The 27,819-nt window shown below is 43.1% G+C and overlaps 1 protein-coding gene across 3 annotated transcripts in view; it reads right to left on the bottom strand.

The window, feature by feature from the left end:
* Positions 1-3,240: 3,240 nt before the first annotated feature.
* Positions 3,241-27,819, bottom strand: part of Dcun1d4 (defective in cullin neddylation 1 domain containing 4) — a 76,349-nt gene continuing 51,770 nt past the window's right edge. For 2 of the 3 annotated variants that reach the window (XM_027390880.2, XM_027390882.2), the window contains exons 8-11: positions 20,862-20,970; positions 8,928-9,032; positions 6,719-6,821; positions 3,241-6,459 (exon numbers count right to left, since the gene is read on the bottom strand). In XM_027390880.2, the coding sequence (XP_027246681.1) occupies positions 6,404-6,459; positions 6,719-6,821; positions 8,928-9,032; positions 20,862-20,970 (373 nt within the window). In that variant the 3' untranslated portion in view covers positions 3,241-6,403. The remainder of the gene's footprint in view (positions 6,460-6,718; positions 6,822-8,927; positions 9,033-20,861; positions 20,971-27,819) is intronic. The other variant, XM_035452482.1, reaches the window with a different exon arrangement.

Here is a 27,819-nt window from a genome sequence, read left to right as displayed (position 1 = left end):
CCAATTATTTCCAGCTTTTAGTTTTCAGTTTCCAATCCTCAGCACTGCCTACATATCATGACTTGTAAAAACCTACTACTTTTCTGTTAAAATGATTGAAGATTAAATGCCAGGAATGAATTCAAACCAGGAAAAAATTAAACTTTGCTGACAAAAGTAGTATGTGTGCCCGTGTTGGGTGGTCCTCTGCCTCACAAGCTGTGGGTGGGGCCAGAAAGCCCGAGGGGTCATGTCCACCTGGATCATTTGTTGTCTTTCTGGTTGACAGACTGCAAAGATAAGTCATTTCTAACACAACTGGGAACACTTCTCTTTGAATTTCTGCATAGAAGTTAATTTTTATACAAGGACTTGGAGATACAAGAAGAGTTTCATATGGAGTAACACACACACACACACACACACACACACACACACACACACACACACTCTTACACTTACAGTATCCATGAAAAGTGCACCATGCCTTTTTTAGGCACAGATTGTGTACAGTGCCAGCTTTCCTTATTTCTGTAACTTGGGTTTGACTCAATGTTCATCTGTTTCTTTAAAAAAAAATGAATTATTTTCTGTGTATGAGTGTTTGTGTACCACATGCATGCTTGGCCTGGTGCCTGCATGTCCCGACCTGCAGGACATCAACCTGGGGCAAGACAGTCAGGGATAGGGAATGATGATGACAAGAGACACAGAAAGAATGACCACAAGACAGGATTCTGATCAAGTGACAAACTTTACTTTTTTCTCAGGCTAGCTTATATAGTCGGCAGAGCAGGATATGGGGAGGGGCAGAATGGGTTGTTTGTGAGCCAGGTGTTAGTGTAGGCAGGAAATTAGGAAACCACAAAGAAGATGTTTGGCAGGGTAAATAGTTTATGAGTAAGAGGTCCAGGAAGGGTTGCCTAGGTGACTGAGCTTGTGGGTGGAGGACTGGGTCAAGTTGTTTCTTTTCTTGAACTGAGGTTCTAAGGAGCTGCTATGTAAAGGTTAACTATATGGCCTGCCAAGTATGGCCTAGGATCTCATGCCAAGCCCTGAGATTTGACTCCTAACACCTGCAGAAGCCAGAACACATCAGATCCCTTAGAGCTGATGTTAAAGATGACTGTGAGCCACCATGTGGGTGCTGGGAATTGAACCTGGTCTCTGGAAGAGCAGCCAGTGCTCTTAAGCCCTGAGCCATCTCTCCAGCCCCGTATTTTTTTTTTTTTAACTCTCTCAAACAGGGTCTCAAAACTGTAGCCCAGGCTGACCTAAAACTCAGGGCAGTACTGCCTCAGTCTCCCAAGTGCTTAGTAGCAGGTATACCACGATGCCCAGTTGCAAAATCTCTACAATGGTGCTTCTCAACCTTTTCAGTTCTTCATTTTGTGGTGACCCCACAACCATAAAATTATTTTTGTTGCTATGTCATAACTGATTTTGCTACCATCATGAATTTTAGTGTAAATATTTTTGAAGTTAGGTTTGCCAAAGGGGTTGTGACCCACAGGTTGGGAACCTTTGCTCTAGAATGACTCTTGTGTATGGTGCTGTAACCAAGGCCTTGTGCATGCTGGGCAAATATCCTATCTCCAAGCTCTATCTTCAGTCCCAATTTTTACCCCATGTCCCATCTCCAGTTCTTTTGGCCTAAAACATCCTTGAGGACCACCTTTTAACTTTCCTCTCTGTCTGTCGGTCTGCAGCACACCTCAGCTGGTCTGACTAGACCTTGGTAGTTTTTCCCATTTAACTTGGTCCAATCACACTGCTGGAAAACTCTTATGAACCTTGGCTCTCCATGTGGATACACTGTCCAAGGGTCTACTACCAGATAACATACTGTACACTTCTCCTCTACTGGCCACATCCCAGGCTCATGCCCTGCTGAAAGCCAGTACCTACTGGTGCTCCTTCCCATTAATTTGAGATTAAATTTCTATGTCCACTTGCCATCTTCTCTCCTGGGTATCTGGAAAAGACTTTCTTGGCTTGAGCCTTAGATTTTGGGCCAAATGATAATGGAAAGAACCAGGTATGTCACCCATTTCAAGCGTGTATTGCTGGATTCACTTCTCAGTCATTTCGCTATTTGCTCTTTCCCGGAAGTTTATAAGACTCCAAAGGCTATCACTATCTATCACTTCCTGGCCTTTCTTTACACCCAGTTCCTCCTGGATTATTTTACAGGCTGGCAGTACTTTGCCAGACCAGAAACTCTGGCTTGCTTCCTTCCACATACACTTTCTAGTCCTCCAGGATGTGCCAAAGGCCTGTCCTCAGCTCACATTCTAATACAGGATAGAGTCGAAAGCAGACGGATACCAACAATTTACCTGGACGGTACCCTTGGGGGTAGTGAAATGGTCATTACTGCCTAGCTCTTGGTCAACATCAATTGTTATTAGCATCCAATGTTTAGAAACACACCAATATACTGTAGCAAATTGTACTGCCACCATGATTTGGCGAGGAGTGTTTACACTGCTCTTGCTGAGACATTTAAGATGTTCTTCATGGAAACATTCTTATTAAAAGAAGTAATGAAGCATGGTAAATACTTTTTTTGGAGATAGGGTCTCACAGGATGTCCCTGGCTGGTCTGGAACTCACTATGCATTTAAGGCTGGCCTCATACACAAGAGATCCCTCTGCTTCTGACTCTGGAACACGAACTAAAGGTCAAATACAATTCTTACCCTTAGATGGAAAATAAAGTATTTTTAGACCACTATTGATACAATTAGGGAAATTTTAACTCTGTGTAATAGGTAACATTGCCATTGTTAAAATTCTTGAGTGTGTCACCACTATATAGATTACACACAGAGAGACACACACAGACACACAGACACAGACACAGAGACACACAGACAGACAGACAGACAGACAGACAGACACACACACACACACACACACACACACACACACACACACACACGCCCACGCATTACATCTTATCCCGAAATCTGTGGGATGTGTTGTAATTCAATTTACTCTCAAATGATTCAGAAAGTGATATAAACACAAAGAACCTTTCTTCTCTTCTCCCCCCCAAATTCCATAAGGTATGTCTAAGTAACAGAAATATATATGTTCATTGTATTATTTCTCTTGCATTTTCCCCCTGTACCTGCAAACATTTTTTTAATAGAAAAGGCTGAGAGAAAGCAAATGGATTAAAAAGAAAGGTATTTTAAAGCTACCCTAAAATGGTTTGGACAGAGAAACCAAGAGGACAAAGAATCCAAACATCACTTCTGAAACCAAACACAAATATTTGTTTATTTATGGGATATCATTTTACACCAATTCCATTATAACCTAAACCAGTTTGCTGTGCTCAAGTTGGGTGGCATAACAGTATTTTAGTTAAGCTGGGAGTCACAGGACTTGCACACTTTTATGAATGTAATGCAAATACTGACGACACAAGGCATTCACAGTTATAGGCTGGCTACTGTTCATTTCACAGCAACGCCTGAGAGAAATTATTGTATGAAAAAAAAGCAACCCACATTTTGGTCTCATTTACAGATACCCAACGCATCAGTTGGTCAATGAATTCTATACAATTTTATACAACATATGAAAGGATAAAGGATAAGGCTTACAGAGGTATTTTAGCAGTTGTAAAAATAAAAACCAAGGGCACAAACTAAACTCTTAAAGCTTTCTGTATAGACTTCAAAAGTATGGTTAGGATAGAGACTCAGAGGCAACAGAAATCTGTTAAACCAGAATCTAGAGGTTTGTCTACTTAGACTTATAAATACTGAACTCAAGAGTTCATGCTTCAAAAGAGGCGCGCCTAAGGCTACCATGGGTACCTGGGAAATCTAGCCGGGTGGCTTCTAGCTAGTGCTGCGTAAACATCTATAAGTTGTGTTCCCTAGCTAGAGGGCACTGCAATGCACTAGGACACAAGGGAAGAGAGGAAAGGCGGATGGAGCTCAGGTACTGGAGGCCAGAAGGTCCCCAGACTTCTTCCAACGCTGGCCGCTAAGTGCTCTTGGTGATCGCTCAGCTTGCATAACTTGGCAATTCTCCAAGAAAAGATGTCTTATGACTTGGTCTGACTCTCCTTAAAAATTGCTCGGCCAAAATGGAGAAAACCAAGGGCAAGCAGCAGTCACAGCGGTGTAGTTCTCGAGGCAGTTGAGAGATTATTTGTAGTTCTATGATTCTCCACTCCAGAATGCTGACTTCCATACATCACAAAGGTTGTTACTTGAGTCTCTATCATCATAATGTTCTAGGTGAATGAAATCTAATTTCTCACCCTGGTGACGACCCTTGATTCCCAGATTCGCTGTGCTTAGTGTTCAAAACATTCTACAGATTCTCACACAACGTTTAAAATAATCCCGTTTATGATCCATCTTTGCATTGAGGCAATCAACAGTTGATCCAACTCAAGGGTGATTCTTTAACCGTGGGTACACCTGAAAAGAGACTGTCTTCCACAGAGCCGCCCGCACCTGCCTGCCAGTCCCCACTGTCACACACCTGTACGTGCCGGAACCCCCGTCACATAGCAGTCTCAACAGCTGTGCTTTCCCAGGAAGTTTACATTGTGTTTGGATATTAATTTGTGAGACTACACACAAGGATGATGATTTAAGTATGCTAAAGCAACATTGAGCTGTTGTTTTTTTAAACTTCTGGTTTATTTCACAGCAAACCAACCTCATTATTTGGTAGAAAAAGGCAAGTAGTTGCATTCTACCACACCATGATTTTGTATATGCACGCACACAATATATACATACAACACTTCTGTCTTTGGTGGTTCAATCAGGGAAAGAAATAATATGAAAATCGCAACACTTTGAAAAGAAACTGTAAAATGGTGAACAAGGGTAGCATTGTCTGTGTGCTTCGCTCATTTAATGCCATTTAAGGTTCACATTTAATGTAGAAGACTTTCTTTTTGGCCAATAATCCCAACATCTTCCAGTCATTACCTGCCTGGGCAGGCACGGATCTTACCCCCCTATAGCATTCACCAGGTAAACAAGCCTTTAGCTCTTCACTGGGTTACATCTTCAGGTAAGTTTTCACAAACTTCAGGGACTGAGTGAGTCATAGCACCAAATAACTGGGAAAAACCTGTTAACTATACACTTCCTCAAGAGGGGCAAGGCAAACAAATAAAAATTTAAAATAAGACATAAAATACAAACCTAGAAACACCATTGTGTTGGCTCTGGTTTTCTTATCCATATAATGGCTATCACCCTTCTAAACACGTGACTCAGGGAATGACAAGTGGCCCCTCTGGGAAAGGTCCCAATGTGAACAGGGTTAGCTCAATGCTGGTGGTTTTGAGTCCACTGCCTGCAATGGACATGTTGCCAGGAAATGCCTAGCACAGAAGAAACAAAGACAGAAAACAAAATCTCTCTCACTTGTGGTCAGAAAGAAAGAAAGAGAAAGAAAGAAGAAAGAAAGAAAAACCAATCCTGGGAGATTCCAGACACCATGAAAGAGTAACTGAAAACTCAAGACACAACTAAAAGTGCTTTGCAGTTATAAACCGCCAGCAAACCAGTAGGCTCATGGGGGTGGCAAAGGACATTTTACTCACAGTGGCACAGAGAGCTTCCACAGACCAAACACTGCTAGAGGAACACAAAGGGGGAAACAGCAAAAAGGTTTATGGAAACTTAAGCTTCAATTTAAAATAAAGAGCAATTTTAAGTTGTTCACTTGTACCTATGATCAAGCTACCAACAATATTGACATTAAAAAAAGAAAATAATAATAATGATAATAAACCCATAAACCTATACATACCTTTGTGTTAGAGATGCTTTGTAGCATGTTATATGTCTGTGTGCTCAAATAGTTGTAAGTTTTTATCACTTTAAAATACCAAGTCACATTTGGCATATGCCACTGTAAGTCATGACTCCTACTTCTTCCAGAAGTTGGCCTCTTAGGCAATGAGGTTAATTCTGGCAATATTTGCTCATGGGGACAGTTATAACGTTTTCTGAAATGCTACATTTGAGACCAAATAAAGTATAATTGGTTCATTTGAAAAAAAAAAGGGGGGGACTAGAAATATGCCACAAAATTATTTTTACAATACATTTTGCAGAAATAATCTCTAGGTGAAGCTTTTCATTTTATACACATATACAAAATTGAAACAGCAATGTACACATAATCACAGTGAGGACATTGGCCAATTCACCAATCTGTAGTGTGAAAACAGGCTGCCGAGCAGCCTCCAAGAGAACAATGCTACACAGCAAGCAGAGCGGCCCATTCAATAGCAAACACCAAAACACCCCTGCAGGAGGGAGACAGTGCAAGAAAAGCAGCATGCGCTTCGATACAAACAGCAGTTTATGGCTAATGGGTGACGTAACCGTGGTAACAGTGACTCTCTCTCGCTGCTATGCATAAAGTCCTAGGACATCTGTTTGTCTTTATACCATTCCACAAATTCATCCAACAAAACTGGCCCTGGAGAGACAGAGAGAATAAGCAATGTGAGGGCAGGAGGTGTTTGTGGAGATACAGTGCTCACCTAACATGCATGGGGAGCTAGGCCCAACGGGAAGGGAGGAAGGGAAGAAGGGAGATGGGGGGGGTAGGAGAGAGGTAGAGGGGTGAGGGGAGAGGTAAAAGAAAGTACATGGCTTGGAAGGTCTTCCCAGGGAGGAAGATGTGCAGTGTACCAGGTCTGGGAGGAAGGAGGGATGACTCAGCACCCCGTACTCACACGCTCCATCTTCATCATAGTTGCTGAGGTCCAGACTAATTGTCCTGCTGAACTCTAGCACATTGCACCACTGGTCTTTGTTTATCACTTTATATTTTGATTGCTGATGGGAGAAAGTAATGTGGTTAATGACACAAAATTAACAAGTGGGATGGTTTCAGTTTCTATATGAACCAACTTAGGAAAGGTCATGTAGGGCTAACTCAACTGAAGCACTGGTCGGGGAAATGGTGAGACAGAACAAGGGTTGAATTTAAAATGAGAGTTTTTCATTACAACATCACTATAAGGACACATAGTGGTGGTACGTCCTTCACAGCAACGCTGCAAAGATAAATGAGAGGCCTACATAGATTATACAAAGTACTTCGTCTAATACTTGGCAGAAAGCAAGTGCTAAGCAAGGAGTAAGTCTCAGCGACAAGCCAATGCAACAGTCCTGCTCACTGCCAAGCTGCTGGCTTCAAGTGCATGCATCAGGTGGCTACTTGGTGCCAGTGGCTCAGAGCTGGGAGCTAGCTCCTCCATGACTCTCATCACAGAAGAAACTGGGACAGTCATGAAGTGATTACTCTATCACTCTTAAACAAGAAATCTGCTACAGGTAGATAAACACAGTATCCTAGAGTTTCAAATGCAAAATCCAGAGCTAACATTAAAAAAAAAATCCTAATAGAAAAAAAAAATAAAATCAAAAATAGTAAAATAATGTAAATCTTTTTAAAAGGGCAAAGAGTCAAGCCAACAGTTTTGAAGATGCAGGCAAAGGACAGGCTGGAGTGAGCATGCTGCTGCCTCCTTCTAAAGGGAAAAACACCAACTTAGCAAGAGAAAAGCACAGACTTTAACTTCTGAAACATGAAAAGTGAAACCAGTCTCAAAACAGCCAGTAGTGTTCCTGGTACTGAGCAATGTCAAACTTACTCGAAGCCAAAGGGCTCCTCACCTGAAGGTTCAAATCCTACTAGACTCACTGCGTACAAGAACCCATTTCTTGCCAGGCACAGTTGGTGGTGCACACCTTTAATCCCAGCACTCGAGAGGCAGGGGCAGGCAGATCTCTATGAGTTCGAGGCCAGCCTGGTCTCCAGAGAGAGTGCCAGGATAGGCTCCAAAGCTACACAGAGAAACCCTGTCTTGAAAAACAAACAAACAAAAAGCCCATTTCTTTCCTACTCCTGTTCCAATAGTGAGGGCTTCTCTCAGTGATGGACAGGGAAGCTGGGACAGACTCCAGGGAGAGCGCACCATTGCATCAACATGTACTTGTATTGTATTGATGAGCAGCTTTTACTAGCTTTCTTATGGAGTGCCAGTTAGTAGTTACAAGTGGCTTCTAGTAACAATCTTCAAAGGTTACACTGATTGCTAAGTATTATGGGCCACTACATAAAGCAAGTTGTAAAGAAAGATTATTTCAAGTGGGTGTTGGAATTGGGCAAGACACAGGATTTTCTCAAAGATTCTATACTCAACCTTGAAACCAAAGGCCATGTTTAAAAGGGCTCAAGTAGGAGGGGGCCCAAGGCAGATGCCACATGTGACAGACAGCCCAAGCAACTCAAATACTTCTCTGCTTCCTCCAGGTTCTGCCAAAGGACATTTGGAGAAAACCCACAACTAATTATTGGCAGCCCAAAATTGTGGCCTGCTGTGAAAGCAAACAGCAACGATGTAAGGAAATGTTGGTTGTTTCTGCCACCTGGTTAAGCACGTTTAAATTGAAGGAGACACTGTGGGCACACCTAATCCAGGGCTCACAGCTATCCAAGCACTCCGGTAGGTACTTGGAGATGAAAGCCGTTAAGAACAAATCACAAACTCTTTTCAGTGAAAGGCAGGTGGCTGATATTTAATGTTGGCGTAAAACTGGAAATTCATCTGAAAGAAAGTAAAGCTTGACTTCTATTGGGAGTCTAATACCAGTGGAGTCTCTCCTACAAGGGGCCGAGAGGAGAGAAGGGGCACTTGGCTGTTCGTACACAAACTACTACTAACACACACACACACACACACACACACACACACACACACACACACACACACACTCTCCCCAAGATATGCAGCTGCTGATTGACAGCAATCAGGGAACCATAATTTCTATGAGCAGAAAGCTACAACAAAGAAAAAAGTAATCACACAAAACAGATGAAATATATGGTAGTTCTAAGCAAGCAAACATACATTTCATAAAGTAATAATTTGGTACCTCTAAGAATTGGTGAAAAACTGGAAAAAGGGGCCAGATTTTTCCTAATAACAGTCCCAACATGCACTTGGCAGTGTTTATGTCTAGGCTGCGCTGGTCCTTTTCCTGTTTAATAAATAAAAACAAGGGTAAGCCAGATGCTTCTAAATCACAAACTCTAACAATCCAAACATGTATTTCAGTTCAACGAGAAATTGGTAAATAGCTCATTTATTACACATCATAAAACTCTGAAGGAACTAAGGAAATGGTAGCCAAACACAATGCAAAGCCTGACATTTGAGTGTCACATACAAATTTATTCTGAGAAAGAGTGATGTGAATAACTTTACCCTAGTGGCAAATCCATTATGTAGTGGTAGCTACAATCATTTCCTAGGCAAATAAGAACCATAACCTGCTTGCTTACATCATGATAATTACCAAAATTATAACTGCTGATCCGAAAGCCCTCAGGCGAACTCAGTGGAGTCCAAGTGGTTTGCTTTTCAGTGCTTAGGACTGGGTTTCCTCAGAGACTCATTTTTCCAACAGCTTTATTTTGTGTGGTAAATATTTTTCTTCTACCTAGACATACTGGAACTAAATTCAACTAGAAAGGGTTGGTGCCCTGGAGCATCTCTCCCCATCAAAAGACAAGCTCATCCACCTGTCTAGGGAAACAGGGACTCTTATCTCCACACAGCTTACCTAGCATGTGGCATGCATGACTTCTAGCACAGTGGTTAGTGACTACTAGGAAACAGAACGTACACACACACACAAAGGAAGCTTATTCCACTTTTATTTGTAATTAAAGGTTCTACTTGTCATTGTATTTTTCCTGCACATTGCGAGTCCATTCCTATAAGGTGAGGGGATGTGTTCTTGGACACAGGAGACAATCTCACACATCTACAGCACTCCTTCATGTGGTCCATCAACTAGAGCGGAAATCTGTAAGAGGATTTTTCTATAAAAAGGGGAGGTGCTTAGTTATCCCACTACAGTAGAATGTCACTATTCACCTCACCACATTAAGGAACCACGTTGCAAACACCCTTGGCCATGTGCACCTTTTGACAGAAGCGCTGTTCAGTATATGGTGAATTTCCTATCCAGGCCACCTATCTTCAAAGGACTTAAAGTGACACAGCCATGTGAGGCTCACTCAACAAGCTAACAAGGGGAAAGAAGGCAGAGCAACTTGCTGTTTAGGAAAGACATTCAAAGGGGCTTCTGGTCATAGCCGGTACGTACAGCAGCTATTCATGAACAAGCCAGGTAGGTCAAGAGGCCTGAGCCACCCTTTTCTTCCCTTCCTTGTTAATGGCCACACAACTTAAGCCTGGTGATGGAGGAAGACATGTCGGCTGCAGTTCTTTGCACCTGGGGGTGGCATGCTCCTTTCTACAGTGCTCTCTGTCTATCCTTTGGCCAAGCAGATGATCCCATCATGTTTTGGCAGCATTAACTCAGGCCGGGGACGAGGACAGCAGCGGTGATCTAAAGAGCAGCTGTCTTTCACCGATCCTGGTAGGTATGCTGTATTTCTGCTTTTGTGAAGCACTGGGAAAGTGAATACAAGACATCACTTAGCCTGAAAAGTGGGTGTGGAAGACAGCAACAGTGTACCCTGCTATGAAGCAAGCCACGAGAAAAATAAGAAAGTTACTGCGAAACACACCTGGGACCACAAGATCTAGCCAAAGTCCATTTAGCAAAAGTGCATTTGGCACCAACTCACCACACTGGCACTCTAGAAAGTTCCCTTTTTCTGAGGTTATAACTATCCGTCAGCCCCCCAAATGTCTCATCTGGTCTTGAAATATCTTTTGCCTTCTCTCATCATCAATAATAACCTTGCCATACTGGACATGTACCACAGTGACAAAAATAAAAACACTACAGAAGACCTGGACAGACTCGCCAGCATTGCAGCTGCCTGACAAGCTGATGCTTAGGAAGGGTGTCTCTGTGTGTGCTGGGCAGCAGCCATACTAGAACATGGAGAGAAGGCAGGCAGGCATGAGACTCCCACTTGCCCACTCCTGCTCTGTAGAGTGCAACCAACAGCTCCCAATCACTAACACCATCTTCTGCCTAGCAGATAAGAGAGATTATGGACTCACTACCTGGTCAGTACTCCCTGACAACTAACAGTGTGCATGGTGGAAAAGGCCCACAGGAAATGCCTTCTCACGCATTCAAACAGAGACTCCAGGGTCCTCTGACAGCAATGGTCCCTGCAGTCACACTCTGTGAGGGAGCTCCTGATTCACAGGAAATGGTTCTGCCAGGATGCCACCAGGCAGCCATCAGCATAAACGGGCTTTTATTTTTCTTTTTCAAATCACCTTTCAAATTCCAGGAACACAGCAGAGACTGCCAAGAAATTAAAATAGTACAGAAGCCATGGGTCTGGGAGCTACTGCTCCTGAACACAGAGAAGCAGAGGCAGACAGATAGGTCAGAACAGAAGCCGATGTCCCCAAGATGGCCCTCAGTCACATCCTAGGAGGCACAACAGGGCCGAAGAAGGAAACATGCTCTTCTCTCTCCCTACCTACCTCCAGACCCAAATACTCTGTGAGTGCTAACTTTCTAATACAAAGAGAATAATTGTGTGTCATTTTTCAAGTAACAGAAACAGCAGGTCCGGAATGCCCCTCCATATGCCCACATTGTGACAGGAGCCTGTTGTCCTGAGAGAATATTGACAGCAGGTGCACAGCACCAGGCTCTCCAGTAACCCTCAACCTCCGGACAAGAGGGTATGCTACCTGGAAGAACGCACTCCGAAGGCCAAAGACTGATGAGTGATGCCAAAGAGTAACCAGGTTTTACTGAGGCGGGGCTGTTTAAATGCCTCTGGTTATGGGCAGACCCTATTATAAAGTGTGATAATTATTTTTTTTTCTCGAGTGGCACAAAGGACTTAACAAAAGCTGAAGCAAAGAGTCTTAAGGATGTAAAAGTAACTCCAACCTTACAAAAATGAACCTTTAAAGCTTTAACTGAGTCCCCTAACTGCCCCTGGCTACCATTTACCAGTTTTAAAGTTTTAATGGCTTGAGATTTAGATGGAAAAGAACCTAGGGTTATTAAACTTACAATGAAAGCACAGAACCTTCAATTAAAAAAAAGTCCAAATGTTTTTTAAGAGGCTTATTGGACTCAAAAAAAAAAAAAAAAAAAAAAAAAACACAGAAGCAGCCATGACTCCTGAAGTGGAAACCAGGTTACAAATTGGCATATGAAATCAAAGGCCGGAAGTAAAGACCAATCCAGTGTGTGTCCTGGCTGGGGGGGGGGGGGGGAAAGGGGGGCAGTCCATTTTAGCACAGCCAAGAAATAAATGAAAGTTGAAAACAGAGGGCTTAGAAGACCTCAAATAAATCTTCAGTACTGTGGCTCAGTTTACAAAATTTGAAGATATGACAATCCAGTTTTTTAATGGAAGGTTTTTTGTTTTATATGTATGGGTTTAGGATCCCTTGGAACTAGATTTATGGATAGTTATGAGCAGCCAGGTGGGCGCTGGAAATTGAACTCAGGTCCTCTGAAAGAGCAGTCAGAGCCCTTAACCACTGAGTCATCTCTCCAACCTCATAATGGAAGGTTTTTTAAAAGGCGCGCGCGCGCGCGCACACACACACACACACACACACACACACACACACACACACACACACACACACAAAACCTGAGAAATATCCTCTCATTGAAAAAAAAGCTAAAAAGAACCATGCTCTTAGAACTGAGCCAACAACATTAACTTGCAGATCACAATTTTTGCAAGGCAAGTGAGCTCAAATTTTGCTACTTCCGCTTCTGTGAATGAGTGTGTTTCAACCTTTACATTCAAAGACATTTCACTCAGCAACCGAGATCAAGACAGACACCATTCTCATCTTCGAGACTCTTGCAGAAGGACCTTAGGTAGTTGCTGGTGGCGGCAGAACCTGGAGGTCCACGCTCAGAGCTCTATTTGGATTCTAGGCCTGAGTGCTTCACTCTAAGGTGCCTGCACTACTTCCCTGGGCAGCAATAGGACAGCTAGAACTACAAAGATACTCACAAAGCCAACTGGCTGGACAGACAACTGCTGAGCAAACTGTGTACCCACAGAAGAGCCCAAAGCTAAAACTAACCTGGTTTGGGAGTTATGGACCTGAGAGTAGATGACAGTGACATATTACTTCTGTCCTGTTTCTCATCAAGGCCTAGCTTCTGTTTTCACTGCAATTTACAATGAAGTATGAGGGAAAACTATGGGGGTGGGGTAGCTGTCACAGTCTGTGTGTTGGGGATTGTGCAGAAACTAGACAAATACATTGGTTAGTGAGAGTTTAGTGGAGATTAGAAAACAAAATTCTCATGTTCATACCAGATTCCGCTTAAGGTACAGGAGGAATTCTGTTGAGCACAAGACCTAGCATAGCCTGTGGAATCTATAATCACTCACAGTTTGTTGTCCTTGGAGGGAGAAGGCAATGCTGGTTGCATGTAAACTCTTCAACTTCCCAAACTACTTCCTCAGAGCTGCTAAGCAGCAGTGACTGACAGCTACTGTTGAACAGTGAGCAGACACAAGTATAAATCTGGATCCAGCTAACTTGCCACAGGATCCTTTCTCATCAAACAGCATTACACCTTCCCCCTCCATAAAAATCCTCCGTTCAAATGCCATGGCCCATTTCAAGATAGAAAACAAACATCTCCCCACAGCTACATCATTCATTCTTCTGACAGCTGGACCTCTTTTGGCCTCCCTCTTCTTGAAGGCCAACTTCTCTCCATAGACCAGCCTTGCCCGACCCCACTCCTTCCAAGCGGCAACTCAGTTCATCCCCATTACCCCCACCAGGCCCCTCTTAACTCCTCGGCTCCAAGTCTCCACACTTCTCTCTTGAGGCCATGGCTGTTTCTTGTCAGGGCAGGAAGGCACTTCTGGAGGAAGCCTTGCCTTCGAGGACGGTGGACACTGGCCACATTGCAAACTCATGGCCTCTGCTCTTAGCTGGCCTTTGCCATGGCTGCTAACAGCAGCCACACTCCACTCAGTGCTCACCCTTCTCAAACCACTAAACTTCCTGCCTTTGATCACAGCAGCCTGCCTCTACTTAGGGAGAATATAAAACAGTCAAACATATTCACACTGACTATTCTCACATCGAAATGAAAATTCACTCTACTTAGCTTTTTATCTCATTTTCTTCATCCAGTATCTAGATGTTTCACCAGGTCCTTTTCAGATAAGGAGCCAAAGCCACCTGCAGTGAGTGGCACATGCAACTGCAGCTCTTCAGGGGGCTAAGGCAGAAGGACCAGCTGTTGGGGATCAGCCTGCAAGCACAGCCAGATGTCTCAAAAAGCTCAAGGGAACTGAGGGAAAACACTGTCAACTGGGAGGAGGCCACATGGTGCCAGTTATATAAAAACACAACTTATACCAAGGAGGGAAATCTTACGCAGGAAATACTAAGAGAAAATTTCAATTATGAAAGAACTGTTGCAGACTGTTTTTTATTCCCTTTTTTTCTCCTTATAAGACCCCAGAGAAAGGCTGGAGAGATGGCTCAGTGGTTAACAGCACTGACTGTTCTTCCAGAGGACCCAGGTTCAATTCCCAGCACTCACTTGGGAGCTTACAATTGCCTGTAACACTAGGTCCAGGGGATCAGGTACCCTCACACAGATATACATGCAGGCAAAACACCAGTGCACAAAAAAGATTATTAAGACCCCAGATATAGTGACAAAAATTGAGCCAGGAAAGGCAGCATGGCTCTATGGAAAGGACCGGCAGAGCAAAGGCTCTCCAGCTGTCCCTTTTGTCTGATACTATTTCATCACCTAGCACTGACAAGACTGGGCCACATGACCTCTGAAGTGTCACAATTGTATGACATCTACAAAACTACAGAAAAGTGAGAATCAGAGGGAACTAATTCAAACTTAGAGCTGGATTAGTTTCTAATTGGCTAAAAACTTTTAAACATTTTATGTCTATTAGTGTTTGCATACGTGTATGTATGTACACCACATATGTGCAAGTGCCATCAGAGGACAGAAGAGGGCATCAGAACCCACAGAACTGGAGTCATGGGCCATTGAGAGCTGCTATGTGGGTGCTGGGAACCAAACCTAGGTCCTGAGCAAGAACAAGTGCTCTTAACTGATGAGCTATCTCTTCAGTGCCGTCTGCTATAAGTTTTAAAAGGGAGAGAAGTCATAATTCCCTTGGGACTCCAATTTTAGTGAAGAAATGTCAAAAGAGCCACTTTTATCATTTTCTAATACGATATTATAGCAGTGGTTTTTAATATTCCTGATGCTGTGACCCTATAATATAATTTTTCCTGCTGTGGTGACCCATCCCTCAGTCATAAAATTATTTTTTTTGCTACTTTATAACTGTAATTTTGCTACTGTTATAAATCATAATATAACTATCTGTGTTTTCCAGTGGTCTTAGGCAACCCCTATGAAAGGGTTGTTTGACAACCCCAAAGAGGTCACAACCCACAGGTTAACAACCACTGAATTATAATCTCCTTCTAGTATATTAGAGTATCACTTAGATTATTTAATGTACAGTTGTTTTTCAATATTTATGGTATTATTAACATTGTCAAGTAGTTCAATTTTCACTGAAACTGCAATTAAAAAAAATCTGCTGTGTTAATTTTAACTTACTATCCCTAGGAGGTATTTTTCTAGCAATGGGGGGAAAAGACAGTACGAAGAAAGAGGTTTGTTGTTATGGGATATTACTTTAACTATGCAAAGATGAGTTACATATGTTTATGCTGCAATTGTTTATTTAAAGATGTGCTGCTGTTTCACCTTACATGTCTAAGGTACCTGGTTGGTCTAATAAAAAACTCAATGGCCAATAGCTAGGCAACAGAGGGACAGGCAGGGCTGGCAGGCAGAGACAATAAGTAGGAAGAAGGGAGAGGGGACAACAGGAAGGAGAAAGAGAGGGAGACGCCCAAGGCCAGCCAGCCAGGCAGCCGCCAGCCAGTCAGACATGGAGTAGAACATACAGACTGAAAGAAAGGTAAAAGTCCTAGGGCAAAATGTAGATGAAGAAAAACATGTTGATATAGATTATAAGAGTTAGTGGAACAAGCATAAGCTAAGGCTGAGCATTAATTACTAATAATAAGCATCTATGTCATGATTTAGGGGCTGGAGGTCCAAAGAGGCATGCTACAGTTTGTGTTCTGCTTTCAACCCAGCCCAGATTTTACTTTCACTTGGGAACAACCCTGGTTGTTTTCTGAAACTGGAAAAGGATAGGGAAAGTGTCTGCTCTTCCCTGAAAATAGACTGTAATCTCCCAGAAGGAAACAAGGGAAACCCTACACAACACCTTCACCACAGAGGTGGTTTCCAGGCACTAGCAAAGGAAAAGGAAATTCAATCAGAGCCCAAGGGTCTTCCTGAGTTAGAGAAAACAATCTGGAGGCCAAAGAGGAAAAAAGGAGCTGGGAGTCACAACACAAATTCCTGGAAGTCTCCAGAACTGTCTCCTCTAGTCATTGGCCACACACTTCTTGGTGTGCACATCAGAGTCTCCGGAAGGATCTATGGGAATGACTGAGCAGAAACTGAGTCAACAAAGAACTGCAGACAGTGTATGTTTTCCACGACCAAAGTGAGAAGAGCTCACACAAGGCACTGAGAAGGCTTTGCCTTAACATACCAAGTCACTGCTAGGACAAAGACTGCTCTGGACCATACTTTCAAAGCACACACTGGTTCCAAGTAGAGAGGCAAGGAAAGGTGAACCCAGCATCCCACACAGAGCTCATATCATGCTCCAAGGCAAGTACTAGGGCAGTAACTACACTATACAGCAAGAGTCACAATTAAGAGGACCTTGCCCAACACAGCACCCAGAAATGAAGATATAAGAAGAAACAGATAAAATCGTCAAATATTTCTAATAAACATACTCTAGATGTTTGAGGAGGCACAAGGGCACTGTCCCAGGGAAGAGAAAAATGGGAGGCATTAAAAAAAAAAAATGGAACTTCTGAAATGTAAAATAGTGTCTGCAATGAAAGATGTTAACAGGAGATCAGGCAATGTAAAAGAAAAGATTAACAATGGGAAGACAGAGCAATAAAACTTTAACATGAGCAGAATGTAGAGTCAGCGGCCTGTGGAACAGTATCAAGAAATATGACAGACATTCTGCAGTTCAGATTATGAAAGAGACAGAACATAAAACACATTTAAAGGCTAACACCTAAAAGAATCTCCAGTTTAATACAAACTATGAAGCCACAGATTCAAAAAGCCTAACAAATCGCAATCAGAATAATAACCAGGAGGATGAAGTTGGGAGCATCATGATCTACTTGCTGGAAAGCAGAGAAAAGAGAAAAACTATTTTAGTAAACAGACATTATGCTCAAAACATGAAGATGGGGATGACAGCAGACACTACAGAGCTGAAAATGACAAAAAGACATCAGTGGGAGGGCAAGGTGTCAGTCTCTAAGTCTGTACCCAGAGAAGCATCTTGCAAAATTGAAGGCAAAGCCAAAATCTTAGTGAAGGCATCACCACCAGCAGCAGCAGCAGCAGCAGCAGCAGCAGCAGCAGCAGCAGCAGCAGCAGCAGCAGCAGCAGCAGCAGCAGCAGCTCTGTCCTGCAAGGACTGTTTTGCTCGGCAAAAGAAAAATGGTATTAGAATCTGGTCTGTGTAGGGGGAAAGAAGAACTCGGAAGCAGCATCAGCCTGGGTACCTGCAACAGACAGACTTGCCTGCTTAAACAAAATGATAGTAAGACTCACAGTGTCAGTCAAATGCACAAAGTATGGCGGGTAAAATGAGAGTGCATCTTTGTCAAGGTTCTCACACATTTACACATGTACAACACTGAAGACTGAACACTTTTACAACACTAAGGAAGGCCTGGGGTGAGCAGCAGAAATAATACAGTAGAGATATGTGTAATAAAGCATGGGAGAAATAAGATTCATAACAAACAGAAAAACCCACCTCAGTCCTAAAGAAGGCATGCAAAGAGGATGGAGCACAACAATGACAATTTGTTTTCCCTTTGAAGAACAGGTCAGACAAGCAGGGGGGATAACCTTAGTAACATTCAAATCGGATGAAGCATCAGCATCTTTAAGACACACCCTGCCACACCCACATGCACATCGGCTTTCAGAAACCCACTCTAAATATAAAGATGCCAGTAGGTTAAAGGAAGGAGAAAGAACTGACACACCATGTAGACTGTCATAGAAGGAATGCAGATGGGCTGCAATTCTCACGAATAAGGAACAGGTACACTTCATAATCTGACATAACAATATGTCTAAATTGAACATCAGAGCTTCAAAACATATGGGAAGGGAGGGAGAAAGGGAGGGAGGAGGAGAGGGGAAGGGAGAGGGAGAGAAAGAGAGAGGGGGGTGACAGCTTAAGTTAAAATTGAGGAATTCAATATTCCTCACTTGACAGAGGCAGACAGCAGTCAGTAAAGACGTGAACACCATCAACCAAACTGACCCAACTAACATTCATCAGGCAACAGTGACATATGTGACAAACACTATCAGAGCAAGCCATATATTGAACAATATATTAAACAGACTGAAATTGTATTTCTCTAACCAACAGAATTAAACTAGGTATCCATAGACCAAAGATTAGCTGGGAAACCCCATATGTCTGAAAAGTAATAAACATATTTCCAAATGATCAATGTGTCAAAGAAATCACAAGTGAGAGAGGCTGAGACAGGGTGATGAGATGCTGGGCTATATAGCAACAGTCCATCAAAAACAGAACCTAGAAATATTCTAACTGAATGCAAATGAGAATGCAACTTCCCAAAACTTGTAGGATATAGCTAAATGAAATAAAGGTTTATTAACAAGTTCATCTTAGTGTATATTCAGGCTGAACTCAATGGCTTTGGCAATTAAGTGATAAAATATGAGTAGTTGTTATTCATCATTATGTAAAAAGGAAAAATTCACCAGTGTCTATTTAGATGTTCCTTAAAAGCCAAGAACTCTATTGAACACACATAAAATTCAATCCTCAATCTACAGGGAGCATGAAGAGCCTGTACCCAAACTCCAATGTCAAACCAATCACATTGGGGCTGTGCAAGCCACTGGAGCACAAAACCTGCAGGACACACTGACCCAGGAGGCTGCAAGTGGCTGGGCCCATGGCCTGGAGATGGACAGAAATGTGGGTGCAAGCAGGGCTGGTTCCAGACAACGGCCCATCACGAGCAGAAGCAAAAAGCAGGCAGGCTAAAAGGTCAGACACCAGGTTCAGTGAGCCATAGAGATCATGAGGTGAGCAGCTTGGGATGTGATTATGTGGGGCTGGAGAAAGCCACAGGTTCAAGTCCTCTGTTAAGTCCTGTTTCAGTGTGATCTACTGTTCACTGACAACATGACAGAAGCCAATTTCCCCACTCCTGCCTGGCCCACCTCCCTGAATGAAGTGGATAAAGCCGCTGGCTGCGAGCGGGAGGCAACTGCACCATCCACATCTGGATGCGCATGCTGACACAAACGTAGCGAGAGGTGGGCTGGAGGCACCAAGAAAGAGGAGGCCACAGGTGCTGATCCAGAATAGACAAGCCAGGAAGAAGCAAATAAGACCTGAATCCAAAGCACAGAGGGCAGCTGAGAGAATTCTGACACCTGAGCAGGAGTCACAAAGAGCTGATTCGGGTGCAGAAAGTTGGATATTCCTAAAGAGACCTCAACTTGTACCTACAGAAATGCAGGGGAGTTGGGCAGTGGTGGTGCTCACCTTTAATCCAAGCACTCAGAATGCAGAGGCAGGTGGATCTCTGTGAGTTCAAGTCCAGCCTGATCTGCAGAGTGAGTTCCAGGACAACCAAGGATACATAGAGAAACACTGTCTCGGGAAAACAAACAAACAAAACAAAACAAAACAAAAAAGGTGTGGAAACATTATGTAATGGACTATTTAACCTATAACTAATACCTATTCTAGAAGTACCTGGCCTCTACTTCCCACATATGATTACATAAATGCTGTTCCATCAAACACCGAATATGAATCTTATCTCTTCATTTCTAGCATCAGTTAATTTCATGCAGATGGTGACTTGATTAGATTGCAGCTATCGGTATGATATGAATTAGGGCTCCACATAAGCACCACTGCAGGTGAATTATAGTTCACCGTGGAATACATTTTTGTGCTAAACTGGTAGAGCCAAAGAGTGAAGAATAAATAGATAGCACATAGAAGGGAAGACTCATTCCTCACTCTTCTAAAAAAAAACAAGAACAAAACAACAAATAAAAGGAAATATTTAAAAATGCAGCTAACCGAAGTCTAGTCTCTTGAACCCAACAGACATACAAACCCAGAGAAAACACTAATCTGGAATCAAGCATAATGACAAGGGCTATGTCCCGGTCTCCAGGAATATACCACCACCTAGTCCTTTGGAATTTGGCACCTAGGATAAGCAGGCTTTCTTTCATTCACCCCCAGGGAACCCCTGTCACCAGCTTGGATTTGACTCACTAAAGCAACAAACAGGAACTCAGCCTTGGTTTGAATTCACATTCTTTCCAAATACAGTAACAGTTTCCAAGTGAGACTGGATTAGGTAGGATTAGTATTCCCGTCCCTCTGGGCAAAGGTCTGTGGTGTGACCATTCTGATAGCACATGCTATCAGATAGCACATACAACTTACTCCTCAGTCACCCACAGGAGCTGGGAAATGGCAACCACTGTAGCTTTCAGCTGACACACACCTTTGCCCAGAATCAGTTTTTCAAAGCATTAGAAACACTAGCTCATGCCCTGGAAGTAACTTTTCAAGGTCTTTGCTCTGGTGTAAAAAGCAAATCTCCAAAGGCAATAAAAGAGGGTTGGGAGGGGGGACATCTGGACAGGTTCCAGAGAACTCACCCGTGCAAAGTCAAACGCGTATCTGTAAATGAGCTTAAAGTTTGTTGTATCGTTTAATAATGATCTTAAGTAATCCAAAGTAGCTCTGAGTTTTTCTGTTGTGTCACATCTAGGAAACAGAATAAAGGTAAATTACAACCTGAGTGGGTGTTTGCTTGGTTTTTTGTTTTTTTTTTTGTTTTTTTTAATTGGAGTAATATAAAAACCAAAAGAATAAAAATCCAGAAGCTGGACTGTGTCCATCATGGCCAGTTGCTTTCTGCACTTTCTAATAAATGATAAAGGCATAGAAAAGTGGATCCACAATAACCAAGCACACATTTACACACACCCCTTCACATGTACGCGCCTCTCACATGCATGTGCCTTGTGCTGTGCCACCTGAAGGCCCCGATGACATCAACCCTCATGCCAGCTCAGTGTCCTGCCAATGTTTCTCAGCCAGCAAGCACACACCCTGCACCATCTCCAGCTGCTTGGCAAAGCGCCTTTGCCAAGCTCTTTAGAGACCATTCTAGTGGTCTTTGTAGCTTATCACTCTGTCAGGTTAATTTCCCCATGGTTACCCCATGTTGCTGATGGGAACATGGCACTGTGTCCCCATGTCCTTCCAGGGCATACCATGAGGAGGCTTGCTGCATCGAGCTGTTGCCTGTTGCTGAAATGAATATGTATGGCTGAGGGGAGGGGTATGCACCAGATTCTCTGCTTATTATTTATTTCATATATGTTCATATATGGGGGGGGTGTCAAAGGTCGGCTTTAGTTGTTATTTCTCAGGTGTTCTCTCACTAGCTTGCTCTACTGAGTAAGCTAGAATGGCTGGCCAGTGAGCCCCCAGGAACCCACCTCTCTCTGTCTCCCCTGCGCTGGGATTTACAAGTGCATGCCTATGCTTGGCTTTTTATATGGGGTCTGAGGATCAAACTCAGACCCCTAATGTGATATGCAACAAATCAACTGAGCCTTCATCCTAGCCCCCGAGTGTCCATTTAAAAGTACTTTCCTGGCTTTGAAATACAAAATGCCCTGTGTGATCACATACCAAGACACCACACAGTTCAATTTTTTTTCAAGTTGCTCTTTTTCTGGTGCCTCCACATCCCCATAAGTAGACTATAAATCAACTTCCAGATCAGAAGGACTAGTGTAGTGACATGCATCATGAGTACAACACAGTGACACTCAGGTTCATCAGTGAAAGGCCTTGAACCTTCTACTAGTGCTCTCTCCTACAGACCCTAATGAGCGCACCCAGCCTCTGTCATCTCCTAGAGCAGCATGTGCAGTAGTGCTCATCTATACACAGCATCATCTATACACAGCAGTTTTACACCCTCACTGGGGTCACACCCAAAGGTGCAATGCAACCGTTCCTAAGCTGTCACCCTCTGTGAGGAGCTCCAGGCAACACTGTCCTCTCTGTGACTTGGTTTCTTTTAGTTCAGCATGTTCTATCTGCTGCTGTCTTTATTCTCTGCAATGCACAAACTGTCCCTGAACCCGTCTGCATCCTTCCGACATGTCCCCACCAATCTCTGACCATGTCCTTGCTCTATGTCCCCTCCAATCTCTGAGCACATCCTTGCTCTCTGGCACAGAATGTTCCAGAGTCCCCATTTTGTTCTTTCTCTGCTCCAGACTTGAAACCAGCTGTTTCTCCAGGGAGCCCTGATGATGACAAAGTGTTTTTACCAGTGACAGTGTTTACTTTTGATAAGGAAGCACACTAATTAGTTATTTTTATAAATTTACTTTCTGTTTGCAACACATAAGCCTTAAAGATGAGAACCAGGCCAACAAGATGGCTGGGGATGGGGATGGGAGTGTGGACCACTGTTGCACAAGTCTGCTGACCCAAGTTCTATCCCTAGGACTCAATGGACTTTGTAATATTGGTGAAATGTGCTGAACTGTAATATTGCAATATTGGTGAACTGTGCTGTACTGTAATATTGTTATATTGGTGAACTATGCTGTACTGTTTGAACCCATTGGGAAGCTGGCTCTGGAAAAGGGGTTGACTGCCCTCTGGTCCCAGCCCCCACTCAAACACACTTATGTCAAGTGTCATGCTTATCAGGGGATGGGCTGCCCATCCCCAACTGTGACAAGAATTAAAGAGAACAACAGAAAAGCACAAGTATAAAAAACAAGGTGGTTTTGAAAACTGCTCAATGGCAAAGCATTTCCTTCCACCTGGGGATACCACGGTTTACCCTACAAATATAACGGTGCCTAAACTGCCTAAACAGAGTGAAAGGAGGTGGCAGGGGAGAAAAACCGGACGTTCAGCTGGGACATTCAAGGGGGGGGGGCATTCCAGCTGACTGCCTCAACTTCTGCAGTCTGTTCCGAGAAGAGTTGGTGAGCAACAATCTGATGGTGTCTCTGTTTGTTCTTTTCCTTGGAAGCCCATTGGAGGGGCCAATGCCTGGACCACCCAATCAGGAACTCTAGCAGACGCCTTAGTGGAGCTTCCTAGTCAATGTTGCTGGATTGCTGCAAGCCCCTGACCTAACCTACTGTTTTTGTTTATGAAGTCTCACACAAGGGGACTCCTCTGCCTGAAATTTTCTATCAGGAATCCTGCAGGCTGCTTTAAAAGGGCTTCCCTATCAATTCCACTGGATGTTTTGCGCACCCAATTTGCTGATGTTTGTTACTTATTATATATTCTTTTACTTTCATTTGCTATAATATACTTAATAAACTCACTCATTCAAAACCAAAAGAATGGTACCACAGCTCATTCTCCTGACCATCTAGAACAGACATCCGCATGCACAATAATCCCATGAACCCATGTGCCCACACACAATATTGACACCCTGACTCCCTTTCTCCAGCAACATTAAAGCTGTTTGAAGCTGGGTGTGGCTCCTTGTGCTTTTCTGCAGAGCTTTTATTTATTTGCTAAAATAGATAACATATAATCTATTAATATCAAATGAGTGCTTACTTTATAAAGTAAAATATGGTTCAAAATACAGCACACTATTTTGTATTACTAAAATGTGCAAAAGCTCCTTTTGGTGGGGCTAAGTACAAATACAAGTAAGTCCTGGATCTCTCTATTAAAATAACAGACTGCCTAAAATCCCAAAACTAGAGTTTTTATTTTTCAAGAACAGAACACTCTAGAATGTACTGTTTCTTCCTGATGTTGAAAAACAAAAGATTAAAATTAGATTATTTTAGAAGTGAGAAAAAAGTTTCTCCAAGGGACTAACATGAAAGCTGAGAAATATCCAAGAACTAAACACATGTTGTGGGGGACATCTGAAGGGTTCTCCAGATGTCAGGAACAGCATGTGCAAAGGACCAGTGGCAAACAGATCATGGCAAGTCCTAAAACTAAAAATACCACATTGTGTCTGGAGAAGACAAACAGAAAGGAAAGTGGACTCTGAGATGAGGAGGAAGAGATAGCATCAGACTTTTAAGTCTCCCATGGTCTCCTGTGACAGGTTTTATATTGAGTCCTGCAAACAATAGAGGCAACATTCTACCATGGGAGAGATCAGGTTTGCACCCTCAACAGCTCTTCGAATTTGAAAAGAGTGTGGGGAAGGAAGAGTTGAGATTCTGAGAGACTAACTATAGACCTAGTGTCAGAACTCAACTCAAATGAGGATGGCAGAGACTAGAAAAACACTCTAGGCAGCAGAGTGTGGAGGTATGGCTGGGATGCAGGAATGGGAGCTGGCTTAGTTGGCTTTGGGTATACTACTGCAGAACCAAGATCCTATTAAAAAAATTAATAGTGTTATTAATAACGGTGGTGGCTTACAGAGGAGGAAGCCAGCCCATCCAAAAACGTGTAAGGCCAAGTTCCTACTCTTCTCTAGAAAGAAAACCCAAGGGCCAGACTGAGATGGGCTGTTTAGTTTAGTCCCTGGAGAGAAAGTTTGTTTTCACAGATTCAGGTACAGAAACCAGAACAGCAAGAGCTGCTGAAAGAAAACAAAGTAGCCATGGGTGCTGGGCAGAGCAGGACGTGAAACCAAGCGCCAGGCCTGGACATGACCATGCCACCCCTAAAGATGCCCTTATGTTTGAAAGACACCTGGAACTTACATCCACTTGTGAGAAATGAACAAATGCCCTATTTTGAATAAGATCAAGTATCAAATGCACATACAAAATCCCACCTCGTGTATCCAGTAGGATACATTCTGCCACACGGGCTCTTCCCTATAAACTCAGAATGTAGGCCACTAAGAAGACAGGGCTCACTGCCCAGAACAATAGGTTGCCATCTAGTGGCCAATCAACAAGGACCCTTACAGACTGTAAGGTTATACAGCTAAGGGACAGTGAAGAAACCCAGAGGGCTTTCTGGAAAGTGGACATATTTCTACCTCATTTGCATATACAGGATGTTAGTCACAAAATTCAGTGAGTAAAATACTCTTCTAAGTACAGACTGCTTTCCCCACAGCCCCTCAAAACCTGCATCCCTTCACTTAGTCCAAGCTATTTTTCTAGGCCATCATCATAGTTTCATACAAAACAGCTACCATTCTAAACCCTCCCCAAGCTCAAGGCACTTCTAGTTCTAACACACTCCCACTGTGAAATAACCTCCTCAAGAGCCTGTCATTATTACCAAAGGTACCACTACAGTCTCTCCCTGGGGCTCCTCCTCCCTTCCCATTCATACAGGCCACCAATCTGTATGCTGAAATGTTAACCCCCAGGGCAACGGTATTAAAATGTGGGACATCCTGCCCAGTAGATAGTCTCACACCCAGGCACACGGAGAGGAATTAATTAGATTCAGGAGTTATCAGTAATCAAAAAATAATAGTAAGAAAGCGAGGATGTGAAGTTTGGGGGAGATGGGGTGAGGGACACCAGGGGAAGGTGGGAAGAGTAGTGAATTGCTATGATCAGAGTATACTATGTAAATGGTTCATAAGGTTTTGAACAAGTAAATAAACATTATTTTTTAAAATTCTGGAGGTGACTGGGTCATGAAGGTAAAACCTTTATTATGAATGGGATTAATGTCCTTAACAAAGCAGCCTAAAGAAGCTCATCTGTCCTAACCACCCCCTGAGCACACAGCCTTAAGGCAACCCCTGACAAGCCAAATCCAACCTGTCACTAGGTGCCAAAGCCACTGGACCACTGGAGCACTGGTCTCAGGCTTCCCTCCAGAACTGTAAGAAATAAACTTCTGTTTATAAGCAACTCTGTCTCTGGTACTTGCTATAGCAATTTAAATGCATATAAATAAATAAATAAATACAGGTTTGTATCATATACAAATGAGTTCCAACTTGAATCTAAATCATTCATGGGGCATATTTAATAAAATGAAAATTACAAACCTTGCAGTGGTGGTACACACCCTTAATCCCAGCACTGGGGGGGGGGGAGAGGCAGGTGCATCTCTGTGAGTTTGAGACCAGCCTGGTCTACACAGCTAGTTCTAGAACAGCATGGGATATTACACAGAAAAACCCTGTCTCAAAAAAACAAAGAAAAAAGAAGAAGAAAATGACCAAGACCTGGGGGAGCAATCTAAACCAGATTTCTAAACAGAAATCTAAAACAGAAGACAAAACAGGTAACAGATAACAGACAAACTACTTTCCACTGGGTACATACAAGGGAGCCCCCCATGATTTTTCCTGTGGACTTGGTAAATGTATCTTACAAACAGGACTTAGTTGATCCACCTACCAGAGTGACTGTATTACTTCTGAACCTTCGAAGTATTATTTCTAAGTCCTGCCCTGAATGGACTTTGTCTTTGTGACAGCTGTACTTGGAATCACCCAGGAAGCAGAACTTTCAGTGCCTGTGAAGGTATTTCCAGAACAGACTGACTCAAGGATGAACCCCCACCCCACATGCTAGGGTCCTGAATGGGACCAAAAAGAAAGAAGGGCAAAGCTAAATGCCTGGCAATGTAGTTCAAATACCTATGGGATGGATTAATGGAGGAATGCAGAAGAGTTTCAAGCCACGGGTTAGCAAAGTCCTAGCATATCATAAGCAGACCTTAATGAGCAATCCTGGCCCAAACTGTAGAAGACTAGAGTGCCAACAGAGAGATATACAGGAATGTCTGCACTCAACAGCCCTTGGCAGGGTGGGGGCAGGGAGACAGAAAAGACACAGACAGCTTTGGGAACTGTACTGGAGACAACCATATTTGCCAAGGAAATGTTCTAAACACCTGAGTGGGGTTGAATTCAAAAGTAATGGTCTATTTTGTCTAACAGAGGAAACTTCAAGACAGGGTAGCTGGGCATTGGTGGCACACACCATTAGTTCCAGCACTCAGGAGGCAGAGGCAGGCGGATCTCTGTGAGTTCCAGACCAGCCTGGCCTACAAAGCAAGTGCCAGGACAGGCTCCAAAGCTACACAGAGAAACCCTGTTTCAAAAAACAAAACAAGACAAAAAAGACAGTGTAATGTTCAAGCTGTGGCATAGTTATTGTTCACTGCATTTATCTACATTTACAGTCAAAAGAGCAGGAGAAAGGAGTGTGAATATGGTTAGAGCTGAAGACAGAAATGAGCCAGTGTGGCCAAAAAGGGGCTTGAACTCTGTTAACAGCGGGGTAAAATAAAGTAAGGCAGGGCTATGACATCTCAAAGCTCACCTCCCAGTTACATAGTTCCTCCAGCAAGGCCATACCTCCTAAATGTTCACCAGCTTGGGGACCAAGTATCAAATACTGGGGCACATTCTCATTCTCTAGTCAGGTCACCGCAATGTAAAAGAACAGTGGTTCTCAACCTTCCTAATGCTACGATGTTTTAACACAGTTTCTCCTGTTGGGGTGATCCCAACCATAAATTTATTTTCATTGCTACTTCATAGCTGTAATTTTGCTACTGTTATGAATCATAGTGTAAATATCTATGTTTTCTGATGGTCTTAGGCAACCCTTATGAACAGGTCACTCAACTTGGCCCCCCTCCCCAAGAGGCTGT

The sequence above is a fragment of the Cricetulus griseus genome, assembly GCF_003668045.3.
Source record: "Cricetulus griseus strain 17A/GY chromosome 1 unlocalized genomic scaffold, alternate assembly CriGri-PICRH-1.0 chr1_1, whole genome shotgun sequence".
NCBI lineage: Eukaryota > Metazoa > Chordata > Mammalia > Rodentia > Cricetidae > Cricetulus > Cricetulus griseus.
Note: the sequence above shows the minus strand (reverse complement) of the source record. Positions and strands in the feature narration are given on the sequence as shown.